This window comes from Salmo trutta, chromosome 36 (assembly GCF_901001165.1).
Source record: "Salmo trutta chromosome 36, fSalTru1.1, whole genome shotgun sequence".
Classification (NCBI taxonomy): Eukaryota; Metazoa; Chordata; class Actinopteri; order Salmoniformes; family Salmonidae; genus Salmo; species Salmo trutta.
Genome location: NC_042992.1, coordinates 19,951,538 through 19,965,347, shown reverse-complemented (window position 1 = coordinate 19,965,347; position 13,810 = coordinate 19,951,538). Strand labels below are relative to the sequence as shown.

At 43.4% G+C, this 13,810-nt stretch overlaps 2 protein-coding genes across 2 annotated transcripts in view; both read right to left on the bottom strand.

The window, feature by feature from the left end:
* cfap69 (cilia and flagella associated protein 69) overlaps positions 1-8,030 on the bottom strand; it is a 35,019-nt gene extending 26,989 nt beyond the window's left edge. The window contains exon 1 of the mRNA XM_029734937.1: positions 7,162-8,030. Coding sequence (XP_029590797.1) covers positions 7,162-7,227 — 66 coding nt within the window. The 5' untranslated portion in view covers positions 7,228-8,030. The remainder of the gene's footprint in view (positions 1-7,161) is intronic.
* A 3,661-nt stretch (positions 8,031-11,691) lies between these two features.
* Positions 11,692-13,765, bottom strand: ccdc127b (coiled-coil domain containing 127b). The gene is made up of 3 exons (XM_029734932.1): positions 13,559-13,765; positions 12,989-13,123; positions 11,692-12,643 (listed from the first exon to the last, which is right to left on the bottom strand). The coding sequence occupies exons 2-3, from the start codon at positions 13,116-13,118 to the stop codon at positions 11,952-11,954; spliced, it is 822 nt and encodes a 273-aa protein (XP_029590792.1). The 5' UTR covers positions 13,119-13,123; positions 13,559-13,765; the 3' UTR covers positions 11,692-11,951.
* Positions 13,766-13,810: the final 45 nt, after the last annotated feature.

Genomic DNA, 13,810 nt, shown 5'->3' with positions numbered 1-13,810 from the left:
CATTTCTCAGAACAAGACTAGACTGACGAGTTTCAAAAGAAAATGCTTTGTTTCTGGCCATTATGAGCTTGTAATCGAACCCACAAATGCTTATGCTACAGATACTTAACTTGTCTAAAGAATGTCAGTTTTATTCTTCTTTAATCAGAACAACAGTTTTCAGCTGTGCTAACATAATTGCAAAAGGGTTTTCTAACATTAACTCCTGAACAGCTAATCAAATGGCTACCCAGACTATTTGCATTGCCCCCTTCCACGCTGCTTCTACTCTGTTATTATCTATGCATAGTCACTTTAATAACCCTACCGGCATGTACATAATTACCTCAACACCAGTGCCCACGCACATTGACACATTGATTCTGTACCGGTACCCCCTGTTTATATTCACCGCTATTGTTATTTACTGCTGCTCTTTAATTATTTGTTATTCTTATCTCTTACTTTTTTTGGGGGGGGGGGGGGGAGTGGTATTTTCTTAACTGCATTGTTGGTTAAGGGCTTGTAAGTAAGCATTTCACTGTAAGGTCTACACCTGTTGTATTCGGCGCATGTGACAAATACATTTGATTTGATTTAATGCCATAATATACAGTGCATTCGGAAGTATTCAGACCCCTTGACCTTTTCCACATTTTGTTATCCTTATTCTAATAAATTTTTTTTTAAGTCCCTCAATCTACTCAGAATACCCCAAAATGCAAAGCGAAAAGTATTTTTTTTACAATTTTTGCAAAATTATAAAAAAGCAAAAACGGAAATGACCTATATACATACAGTTGAAGTCAGAAGTTTACATCCACTTAGGTTGGTGTCATTAAAACTCATTTTTCAACCACTCCACAAATTTCTTGTTAACTATAGTTTTGGCAAGTCGGTTAGGACATCTACTTTGTGCATGACACAAGTAATTTTTCCATCAATTGTTTACGGACAGATTCATTCACTGTATCACAAATCCAGTGGGTCAGAAGTTTACATACACTAAGTTGACTGTGCCTTTAAACAGCTTGGCAAAATCCATAAAATTATGTCATGGCTTTTAGAAGCTTCTGATAGGCTAATTTACATAATTTGAGTCAATTGGAGGTGTACCTGTGGATTTATTTCAAGGCCTACCTTCAAACTCAGTGCCTCTTTGCTTGACATCATGGGGAAATCAAAAGAAATCAGCCAAGACCTCAGAAAAAAATTGTAGCCCTCCACAAGTCTGGTTCATCCTTGGGAGCAATTTCCAAATGCCTGAAGGTACCATGTTCATCTCTACAAACAATAGTACGCAAGTATAAACACCATACCGCTCAGGAAGGAAACGCGTTCTGTCTCCTTGAGATGAACGTACTTTGGTGCGAAAAGTGCAAATCAATCCCAGAACAGCAAAGGACCTTGTGAAGATACTGGAGGAAACAGGTACAAAAGTATCTATATGCACAGTAAAACGAGTCCTATATCGACATAACCTGAAAGGCCGTTCAGCAAGGAAGAAGCCACTGCTCCAAAAACACCGTAAAAAAGCCAGACTATGTTTTGCAACTGCACATGGGGACAAAGATCGTACGTTTTGGAGAAATGTCCTCTGGTCTGATGAAACAAAAAAATAGAACTGTTTGGCCATAATAACCATCGTTATGTTTGGAGGAAAGAGGGGGAGGCTTGCAAGCCGAAGAACACCATCCCAATCGTGAAGTACGGGGGTGGCAGCATCATGTTGTGGGGGTACTTTGCTGCAGGAGGGACTGGTGCACTTCACAAAATAGATGGCATCATGAGGATGGAAAATGATGTGGATATATTGAAGCAACATCTCAAGACATCAGTCAGGAAGTTAAAGCTTGGTCGCAAATGGGTCTTCCAAATGGACAATGACCCCAAGCATACTTCCAAAATTGTGGTAAAATGGCTTAAGGACAACAAAGTCAAGGTATTGGAGTGGCAATCACAAAGCCCTGACCTCAATCCTATAGAAAATTGTGGGCAGAACTGAAAAAGCGTGTGCGAGCAAGGAGGAGGCCTACAAACCTGACTGAGTTACACCAGCTCTGTCAGGAGGAATGGGCTAAAATTCACCCAACTGCTTGTGGAAGGCTACCAGTAATGTTTGACCCAAGTTAAACAATTTAAAGGCAATGCTACCAAATACATTGAGTGTATGTAAACTTCTGACCCACTGGGAATGTGATGAAAGAAATAAAAGCTGAAATAAATCATTCTCTCTACTATTATTCTAACATTTCACATTCTTTAAATAAAGTGGTGATCTTAAATGACCTAAGACTTTTTACCAGGATTAAATGTCAAGAATTGTGAAAAACTGAGTTTAAATGTATTTGGCTAAGGTGTTTGGAAACTTCCGACTTCAACTAAGTATTCAGATCCATTGCTATGAGACTCGACATTGAGCTCAGGTGCATCCTGTTTCCATTGATCATCCTTGATGTTTCTACAGCTTGGAGTCCACCTGTGGAATATTCAATTGATTAGGCATGATTTGGAAAGGCACACACCTGTGTATATAAAGTCCCACAGTTGACAGTACATGTCAAAGCAAAAACCAAGCCATGAGGTCAAAGGAATTGTTCGTAGAGCTCAGAGACAGGATTGTGTTTTTGGACACAATCCTCAGAGACCGGATTGTGTCCCCAAGAACACAGTGGCCTCCATCATTCTTAAATGGAAGAAGTTTGGAACCACCAAGACCCTTCCTAGAGCTTGCCTGCCCGACCAAACTGAGCACTCGGGGGAGAAGGGCCTTGGTCAAGGAGGTGACCAAGACCCTGATGGTCACTCTGACAGAGCTCCAGCTCCTCTGTGGCGATGGGAGAACCTTCCAGAAGGACAACCATCTCTGCAGCACTCCACCAACCAGGCCTTTATGTTAGTGGCCAGACAGAAGCCACTCCTCAGTAAAAGGCACATGACAGCCCACTTGGAGTTTGCCAAAAGGCTCCTAAAGGATTGGCAGACCATGAGAAACAAGATTTTGTTTTGGTTTACATTTTTTTGCTGAATTTTGTTTAAATATTTTTAGGGGATACTTTTTCCTCCTTTTCCTCCACAATTTCGTGATATTCAATTGGTAGTTACAGTCTTGTCCCATCGCTGCAACTCCCGTACGGGAGAGGCGAAGGTTGAGAGCCATGCGTCCTCCGAAACATGACTTGTCCCGAAGCTACTCCTGCGTTATCTTGGCTGTGTGCTGTTTTTGCTTTGTCATTATGGGGTACTGTGTGTAGACTGATGAGGGGGAAAAAAACGATTTGAATCTATTTTAGAATAGGGCTGTAACATAAAAAAAAAAGTCAAGGGGTCTGAATACTTTCTGAATGCACTGTATGCCACTTACGTAGCAGACACTTACGTAGCAACAGTCCACACATTTTGGTATGTGACCCCAGTGGGAATTGAACTCACAACTCTGGTGTTGCTATTGCCATGCTCTTTATGAACTGAGCCACGTACTGGACCAATACAATCAATAAGTACAATACTGTAAAATACAATACACGATTATGATACAGGTGGAAGATGTATGATTGCCATCCCCATGAGCGTACCACCCTCATTCAGGCCATGGAAGACACATGCAATGATTTCAATCCAGACCTAGTGTGTACAAAACATTAGGAACACCTTCCTAATATTGAGTTGCACACCCTTTTTCCCTCAGAACAGCCTTCATTCGTCGGGGAATGGACTCTACAAGGTGTCAAGTGTTCCACAGGGATTCTGGCCTATGTTGACTCCAATGCTTCCCACAGTTTTGTAAAGTTGGCTGGATGTCCTTTGGGTGGTGGACCATTCTTGATACACACGGGAAACTGTTGAGTGTGAAAAACCCAGCAACATTGCAGTTATTGACACAAACTGGTGTGCCTGGCTGGCACCTACTACCATACCCCGTTCAAAGGCACTTAAATATTTTGTCTTGCCCATTCATTTGTGTATGTGAATGGCACACGTACACAATCCATTCAAACAGGCAAAGAGTAAATACAGGACTAAGATTGAATCCTACTACACCGGCTCTGACGCTTGTCGGATGTGGCAGGACTTGCAAACTATTACGGACTACAAAGGGAAGCCCAGCCGCTAGCTGCCCAGTGACACAAGCCTACCAGCTCAATAACCTCTGTTGCTTGCCTCGAAGCGTGCATACTGAAGCCTGTATGAAAGCACCAGCTGTTCTGGATGACTGTGATCACGCTCGCCATAGCCAATGTGAGAAAGACCTTTTAAACAGGTCAACATTCACAAGGCCAGACGGATTACCAGGACGTGTACTCCAAGCATGCGCTGACCAACTGGCAAGTGTCTTCACTGACATTTTCAACCTGTCCCAAGCGAAGTCTGTAATACTAACATGTTTCAAGCAGACCACCATAGTCCCTGTGGCCAAGAACACTAAGGTAACCTGCCTAAATGACTACCGACCCTTAGCACTCACGTCTGTAGCCATGAAGTACTTTAAAAGGCTGGTCATGGCTCACATCAACACCATCATCCCAGAAACCCTAGACCCAGTCCAATTTGCATAACGCCCCAACAGATCCACAGATGATGCAATCTCTATTGCACTCAACACTGCCCTTTCCCACCTAGACAAAAGGAACACCTACATGAGAATGCTGTTCATTGACTACAGCTCAGTGTTCAACACCATAGTGCCCTCAAAGCTCATCACTAAGGTAAGGATCCTGGGTCTAAACACCTCCCTCTGCAACTGGATCCTGGACTTCCTGACGGGCCGCTCCCCCAGGTGGTAAGGGTAGGCAACAACACATCTGCCACGCTGATCCTCAACACGGGGGCCCCTCAGGGGTAAGTGCTTAGTCCCCTCCTGTACTCCCTGTTTACCCATGACTGCGCGGCCAGGCACGACTCCAACACCATCATTAAGTTTGCCGAAGACACAACGGTGGTAGGCCTGATCACCGACAACGATGAGACAGCCAATAGGGAGGAGGTCAGAGACCTGGAAGTGTGGTGCCAGGACAACCTCTCCCTCAATGTGATCAAGACAAAGGAGATGATCGTGGACTACAGCAAAAGGAGGGCCGAGCCCCCCCCCCCATTCTCATCGACAGGGCTATACCAAGTTCCTTGGTGTCCACATCAATAAACTATTATGGTCCAAACACACCAAGACAGTCGTGAAAAGAGCATGACAACACCTTTAACCCCTCAGGAGATTTGGCATGGGTCCTCAGATCCTTAAAGTTAATTGAGAGCATCCTGACTGGTTGCATCACCGCCTGGTATGGCAACTGCTCAGCCTCCGACCGCAAAGCGCAACAGAGGGTAGTGCGTACGGCCCAGTACATCCCTGGGGCCAAGCTTCTTTGCCATTCAGCACCTCTATACCAGGTGGTGTCAGAGGAAGGCCCTAAATATTGCCAAAGACTCCAGCCACCCTAGTCATAGATTGTTCTCTCTGCTACCACAGGGCAAGCGGTACCGGAGCGCCAAGTCTAGATCCAAAAGGCTTTTTAATAGCTTCTACCCCCAAGCCATAAGACTGCTGAACAGCTAATCAAATGGCTACCCGGACTATTTGCATTGACCCCCCCCACCACTTTGTTTTTCACGCTGCTGCTACTTGCTGTTTATGATCTATTATCCATGCATAATTACTTTACCCCTACCTACATGTACATATTACCTGGGTTACCTCGACTAACCTGTACCCCCGCACATCGACTCGGTATCGGTACCCCTATATATATATATATATATAACCTCGTTATTGTATTGTTGCTCATATTTTTTTACTTTAGTCTATTTAGTAAATATTTTTCTTAACTGCATTGTTGATTAAAGGGCTTGTAAGTAAGCATTTCACGCTAAGGTCTACCTGTTGTATTCTGCACATGGCAAATAAAATTTGATTTGATGTCAAGGCTTAAAAATCCTTGTGACATCAATAAGGGATCTTAGCTTTCATCTGGATTCACCTAATTGGTGGAATGGTATCAAATACAGCAAACACATGACATTCCATCACTTCGTTCCATCCATTATTATGAGCCGTCCTCCCCTCAGCAGCCTCCACTGACCCTCATTGTATGTCAGGTGTGGATTCGCCATGCCAGAAGGGTTTTCCCCAGGTGAATGAACAATGAGGATATTTACTGCAATTTTTTGTGAGAACCCATGTCCAAATGCTCCAGACAGGCTTGATGCAAACTAGTGCCTGCTAAACATGGTTTCTTTCATTTATTTTCATTTGATTATTTACAGTACTGTAGCATACTATATTCAAAGGCAATTTTGAAACATGTATCTTACATTTTTGTTGCTATTGGAGTAACTGGTTGTTAAAATAACTAAATTGAGAATATCATTATTTTGTGTTTGTGATTAAACTCATTTGTTCTGTGGTGAAAGATGTCTTACAAACAAAATTAATGCTCAATGAAAGCTTTTGAATGTAAGACTGGCTGTGTTATAAGTGTTACCAGTTTGGAGTTTTGTACTAAGAGTTTTGAAAATTCATCACAAACGTGTGAAAATAGGATCAAAGCGATATAAAAACCTGTAATGAAACATGTTCAAACAGTTTGTATGCTCCTCAACGTCGCTCCCCAGCAACTGTTCAATCCATACACTGTCGTGTCTCTGACTTATTTGATGATGAGCTATTTTGTTTGATTGATTACGTGATTGATTTAAACCATGCAACATTTAACTCGTTAATAATCTGGAGCACCTCGGAAGAGTTAGTTTAGAAGAGTAGTATATAGATCGGCTATCTCCCGAATCCACTCTTAAAGATCCCTAGATCTTTTATATCAATAGCAGTCAATAAGTCATTAATTATTCTTTACCTAATATCAGTCTCATCTGAACGTCGTAAAATTCTTGGTTATCTGCACGAACCCAGCCTTTTCTATGAATCATCCATACACAAATTGGCTCAATTATTTGACTAACTAATTAAACAATTACAGAATATACAATACATTATACAGTAAATACCATCCAATGGACTAAACAAAAACCGTTTGGTTATAACACGATAGATTCAGAGTGGAGGGGAGGGGGAGGGGGGTTGGAAAGAAGACAAAGGAATGGGTCTCTATCAGACATGGGAAGCTATTCTCGCATAAATACATATGCCACTAATGATCGCTCGTTCGGAGAAAGGTAATGCATTGTATTTACGTGAAGCTGGCTTCGATAGTTGAGCTGGTGGTGTGAGGCTCTGGTTTGCCCAGTCGAGGTCGCCATTGTCCTTTGTAGATTCTTCCGGATTGTTTTAAGAGTGAGATGTGATTTTCTGCTTAGGTCAATGTTCTTACTAGATTTGCTACCTTTCCAGCTGCAGTCTGTTAGGCTGTAATCTTGGACTCACTTCTTCTTGAGTGATCAATAGTTCACACCATTTCACGTGTGGCACAAGCTCTCATGTTTTCTGGCCTGTAGAGTTGAAATTAGAATGAACCTTTTTAAAACAAGTGACTTTTCGTCACCGGGGCTTTTATTCAAGAGTGGAAAAGGGGTTGGTTCATTATTTCCAACCAATTTCTATTTACTTGGGCGGGGCCACTAACTGGGCACACGTTACCATAAAACAAACACTTTTCATTTCAGAAGACTAAATCACATTGTTATCTTTTCAAAAGTATTTGTATACTTTGTCAAACATTTTATCCAACATTCAGATGCAAGCCTCATAACTGAGGAACCTGTATAAACAGAGTTAGGGTAACGTGCCTGTATTGTCTTTCATGAGGTCACAAACATGAAACAAAACGGACCGGGTCGTAGTTGGCTTCTCCACCAACTGTTTCCACTTTCTCTAAATTAGGAACAATGTTTAATTAGGAGTATTTGGCGGGAGAGTTCCTTTGTTCTAATGTGACCCTCACAGTAGGGGGTTGTTCACATCTCTGCTAGACCATTCATTGAAAGGGCTAGCGTCATGACAACTGATATACACAGTGCCAGTGTGGTACTTTATTTGCATACCTCACAAACACAGGTTTGAGATGAGATGTACTGTATGATACAGTAATGTCAATATGCCTTGTCCATTGCTGTTCTGGTTAGTGTTTATTGGCTTATTTCACTGTAGAGCCTCTAGCCCTGCTCATTATACCTTATCCAACCTCTCAGTTCCTCCACCCACACATGCTATGACATCTTCTGGTTTCAATGATATTTCTAGAGACAATATCTCTCTCATAATCACTAAATGCCTAGGTTTACCTCCTCTGTACTCACATCCCACCATACCTTTGTCTGTACATTATACCTTGAAGCTATTTTATCGCCCCCAGATACCTGCTCCTTTTTCTCTCTATTCTGGACGTCACAGACGACCAATTCTTATAGCTTTTAGCCGTACCCTCATACTTATCCTTCTCTGCTCCGCTGGGGATGTAGAGGTGAATCCAGGCCCTTCAGTGCCTGGCTCCACACCTACTCCCCAGGCGCTCTCTTTTGATGACTTCTGTAACCGTAATAGCCTTGGTTTCATGCATGTTAACATTAGAAGCCTCCTCCCTAAGTTTGTTTTATTCACTGCTTTAGCACACTCTGCCAACCCGGATGTCCTAGCTGTGTCTGAATCTTGGCTTAGGAAGTCCACCAAAAACTCTGAAATCTTCATCCCTAACTACAACGTTTTCAGACAAGATAGAACGACCAAAGGGGGCGGTGTTGCAATCTACTGCAGAGATAGCTTGCAGAGTTCTGTCCTGCTATCCAGGTCTGTACCCAAACAATTTGAACTTCTACTTTTAAAAATCCACCTCTCCAAAAACAAGTCTCTCACCGTTGCCGCCTGCTATAGACCCCCCTCGGCCCCTAGCTGTGCTCTGGACACCATATGTGAATTGATTGCCCCCCATCTATCTTCAGAGCTCGTGCTACTAGGCGACCTAAACTGGGACATGCTTAACACCCCAGCCATTCTACAATCCAAGCTTGATGCCCTCAATCTCACACAAATTATTAATGAACCCACCAGGTACAACCCCAAAGCCGCAAACACTGGCACCCTCATAGATATCATCCTAACCAATGTGCCCTCTAATTACACCTCTGCTGTTTTCAACCAAGATCTCAGCGATCACTGCCTCATTGCCTGCACCCGTAATGGGTCAGCGGTCAAACGACCTCCACTCATCACTGTCAAACGCTCCCTGAAACATTTCAACGAGCAAGCCTTTCTAATCGACCTGGCCCTGGTATCCTGGAAGGATATTGACCTCATCCCGTCAGTAGAGGATGCCTGGTTATTTTTTTAAAATGCCTTCCTCTCCATCTTAAATAAGCATGCCCCTTTCAAGAAATTTAGAACCAGGAACAGATATAGCCCTTGGTTCTCCCCAGACCTGACTGCCCTTAACCAACACAAAAATATCCTGTGGCGTTCTGCATTAGCATCGAACTGCCCCCGCGATATGCAACTTTTTAGGGAAGTTAGAAACCAATACACACAGGCAGTTAGAAACGCCAAGGCTAGCTTTTTCAAACAGAAATTTGCTTCGTGCAACTCCAACTCTAAAAAGTTCTGGGACATTGTAAAGTCCATGGAGAATAAGAACACCTCCTCCCAACTGCCCACTGCACTGAGGATAGGAAACTCTGTCACCACCGATAAGCCCACTATAATTGAGAATTTCAATAAGCATTTTTCTACGGCTGGCCATGCTTTCCACCTAACTACCCCTACTGCATTCAACAGCACTGCACCCCCCACAGCTACTCGCCCAAGCCTCCCCCATTTCTCCTTCTCCCAAATCCATTCAGCTGATGTTCTGAAAGAGCTGCAAAATCTGGACCCCTACAAATCAGCTGGGCTTGACAATCTGGACCCTTTCTTTCTAAAATTATCTGCCGAAATTATTGCAACCCCTATTACTAGCCTGTTCAACCTCTCTTTCGTGTCGTCTGAGATTCCCATAGATTGGAAAGCAGCTGCTGTCATCCCCCTCTTCAAAGGAGGTGACACTCTTGACCCAAGTTGCTACAGACCTATATCCATCCTACCCTGCCTTTCTAAGGTCTTCGAAAGCCAAGTCAACAAACAGATTACCGACTATTTTGAATCCCACCGCACCCTCTCCGCTATGCAATCTGGTTTCAGAGCTGGTCATGGGTGCACCTCAGCCACGCTCAAGGTCCTAAACGACATCGTAACCGCCATCGATAAGAAACATTACTGTGCTGCCGTATTCATTGACCTGGCCAAAGCTTTTGACTCTGTTAATCACCACATCCTCATCGGCAGACTTAGTAGCCTTGGTTTCTCAAACGATTGCGTCGCCTGGTTCACCAACTACTTCTCTGACAGAGTTCAGTGTGTCAAATCGGAGGGCCTACTGTCTGGACCTCTGGCAGTCTCTATGGGGGTACCACAGGGTTCAATTCTTGGGCCAACTCTTTTCTCTGTATACATAAATGATGTCGCTCTTGCTGCTGGTGAATCTCTGATCCACCTCTACGCAGACGACACCATTCTGTATACTTCTGGCCCTTCTTTGGACACTGTGTTAACAACCCTCCAGACGAGCTTCAATGCCATTCAACTCTCCTTCCGTGGTCTCCAACTGCTCCTAAACACAAGTAAAACTAAATGCATGCTCTTCAACCGATCGCTGCCTGCACCTGCCCGCCCATCCAGCATAACTTCTCTGGACGGTTCTAACTTAATTTGTGGACAACTACAAATACCTAGGTGTCTGGTTAGACTGTAAACTCTCCTTCCAGACTCACATCAATCATCTCCAATCCAAAGTGAAATCTAGAATTGGCTTCCTATTTCGCAAACAAAGCATCCTTCACTCATGCTGCCAAACATACCCTCGTAAAACTGACCATCCTACCAATCCTCGACTTCGGCGATGTCATTTACAAAATAGCCTCCAATACCCTACTCAACAAGCTGGATGCAGTCTATCACAGTGCCATCCGTTTTGTCACCAAAGCCCCATATACAACCCACCACTGCGACCTGTATGCTCTTGTTGGCTGGCCTTCACTTCATCATCGTCGCCAAACACATTGGCTCCAGGTCATCTACAAGACCCTGCTAGGTAAAGTCCCCCCTTATCTCCGCTCACTGGTCACCATAGCAGCACCCACCTGTAGCACGCGCTCCAGCAGGTATATCTCTCTGGTCACCCCTAAAGCCAACTCCTCCTTTGGTCGTCTCTCCTTCCAGTTCTCAGCTGCCAATGATTGGAACGAACTACAAAAATCTCTAAAACTGGAAACACTTATCTCCCTCACTAGCTTTAAGCACCAGCTGTCAGAGCAGCTCACAGATCTCTGCACCTGTACATAGCCCATCTTTAATTGAGCCCAAACTACTACCTTTTCCCCTACTGTATTTATTTATTTTATTTATTTTGCTCCTTTGCACCATATTATTTATATTTTAACTTTTAACTTTCTTCAAACTACAAATCTACCATTCCAGTGTTTTTTCTTGCCATACTTTATTTACTTTGCCACCATGGCATTTTTTTGCCTTTACCTCCATTATCTCACATCATTTGCTCACATTGTAAATAGTCTTATTTTTTTCTACTGCATCATTGATTGTATGTTGTTTTACTCCATGTGTAACTCTGTGTTTTTGTATGTTGTCGAACTGCTTTGCTTTATCTTGGCCAGGTCGCAATTGTAAATGAGAACTTGTTCTCAACTTGCCTACCTGGTTAAATAAAGGTGAAATAAAAATGATGGAAACATTTAGTTTAATAAAAAATAAAACACTATAGGATTCTATGAATAGGATATTGGTCATGCAAATAACATTTTAGGCTCAATAAGTGCTTTACAGGGTTAACCATATTGTTTACAGTTTTTACTTTGTCTTTCAGATACACATTTTTAGATTATCAACAATAATTTTCTGTACTCATTTCAAATGCTTGTCCTTCCTCATAGGACATATTACACATGAATAAATATCACTTTGGGTCATAATCCCAGTGACATCATAGATTGCTAGACTGTGTTCCCAACAATGTGGCCTCTGCTCTCCTGTGTTTCTGTAGTGTGACCTGCAGCTGCCAGTATCTGAGGTAGATCCACATCAGACTACCGTTCTTGCGCTTGTCTGTGTTCAGGTACTGTGCACAGTGGCGGTCATTTTTAAAGATGTCCTTGAGGCCGGCTTCCATATCCAGCTGGGCGAGAGCCCGTTCTCTGCCAGCTCTGACCAGCAAGTCCTTCTCCATTTCCAGCCTCTTCTCCCGGGGCACCAGGATGCTGCAGAAAGCCCCCTGCCTCTCCACCAGACCCTCCTCCACCTCCCTCAGAGCGGCTATGGCTCCCCGGTGCCACTCACTCTCACTCTCCCTCTCCAGAGCCGTGTGGAGGAGGGCCCCAGCTCCGCCAGCCTGCAGCAGCCGGCTCTTCTCCCTAGTCAGGGCCTCCCGCTCCTGGCTAAGCCTCCTGCGTTCCTCCATCAGCTGCTGGCTCTGGGAGGCTATGGCCTGGCGGTAGCCCTGCACGCGGTTCTTCTCCTTCTCCAGTTCCAGCTCCAGGTGGACAGTCTCCCGTCGGTTCTCTCTCAGCGTGTCCTTGTACTTCAGCTCCATGTTATCGCGGATGACCTGCATGCTCTTGTCATACTTTTCTTTCACCTCCAACACTTCCCTCTGTGACTCTCTGGACCATATCCACCCTGAAAGATGTTTGCATTTAGCTTGCTATCTACCTGTGCCTTACAAGTTGTGGATGCACAATGTTGCCACTTACTTAGACCTTATCTTACCAAATGAAAGTTTGTCATCAGACATGCCAATCTTGGATTTCAGGATGTGCATTGAGAGTTAATGCATATGGTAAGACATCAACAGTACAGTACATTTTCATTGGCCTAAAATTGATGTATGTAAACTGAGCACAGTGGCCCTCTGATTGCCCAGTAATGCAGTCAGTAACATTGTTATTATGTCTAGTCATAACAGGCAACCTGCTCTGTGCTTCTGAAGTCTTGAGGAGGCAACTTCTGTAATGCAGTACTTACGGAAGGCAGCGAGGCCGATCATGGGCACCAGTAGGGCATAGTTCCACTTGTTCCCATCGCTGCCACCACCACCACCCCCTCTCTGCTCTGGCCTGATGTTCCATTCCTGGGGGTCATTCAGGTTGTTCATCTGGCCTGCAGAGGTAGCATAAATTGAATGAGTGACATCATCTCTGCATATTAATAATGTGCATGAACTGCTCACAATCTGGGGTAAACTGCACTGGTGAAAATAAAAATTATTGACGCAAAGGCATTTAAATTTGGGGTATTACAAATGACCATATTCGTCATGATTCTGACGGGTGCGTTTCTACTGTTCCTACTTACTATCTACATGAACTACAAGTTGACAGAAATGGCTCGATGGTTGACTGTCAAACTGGAGTTTTTTATAAGCTTGAATCAGAGCTAGTTCGTTAGCTAACTAGCTTTATTTACTGATCTTGGATCGATGCATTCTGAATTCAGTTCCGTTCAAACGAACTTAGTTAATAGGACCTGATACATAACCTGCAGAAAGTGTTAGCTACCAAAAGGAAAGCATGGCTTAAGTAATATTGCAGATACCTTCTGTTCAAGAATTATAAAGTCTCTTCAATCGAACTGCATTCGTCTCTCTTCCGGGTTAAACATAGCGCAATTTCCCAACTAGACTTTGCAGAGGGGAGTTACATTTTAGTTAATTTAGATATTGTCAATATAATGATGTAAACCGAATTATGAGTTGTGAAATATCAAAACAGTAATATAGGAAGTTACTTGATGATTTAATAAATATATAAATGAGGACTATTTATTTTCATTTTGAGATGGTATGCT

What these genes read in the sequence shown, in the direction of transcription:
- ccdc127b (XM_029734932.1), bottom strand. Translation starts at nt 13,118, where the DNA reads ATGAACAACCTGAATGACCCCCAGGAATGGAACATCAGGCCAGAGCAG. An exon ending in GATCGGCCTCGCTGCCTTCC is followed by an intron (nt 12,644 to 12,988) that starts GTAAGTACTGCA and finishes AACATCTTTCAG; the next exon opens with GGTGGATATGGTCCAGAGAG.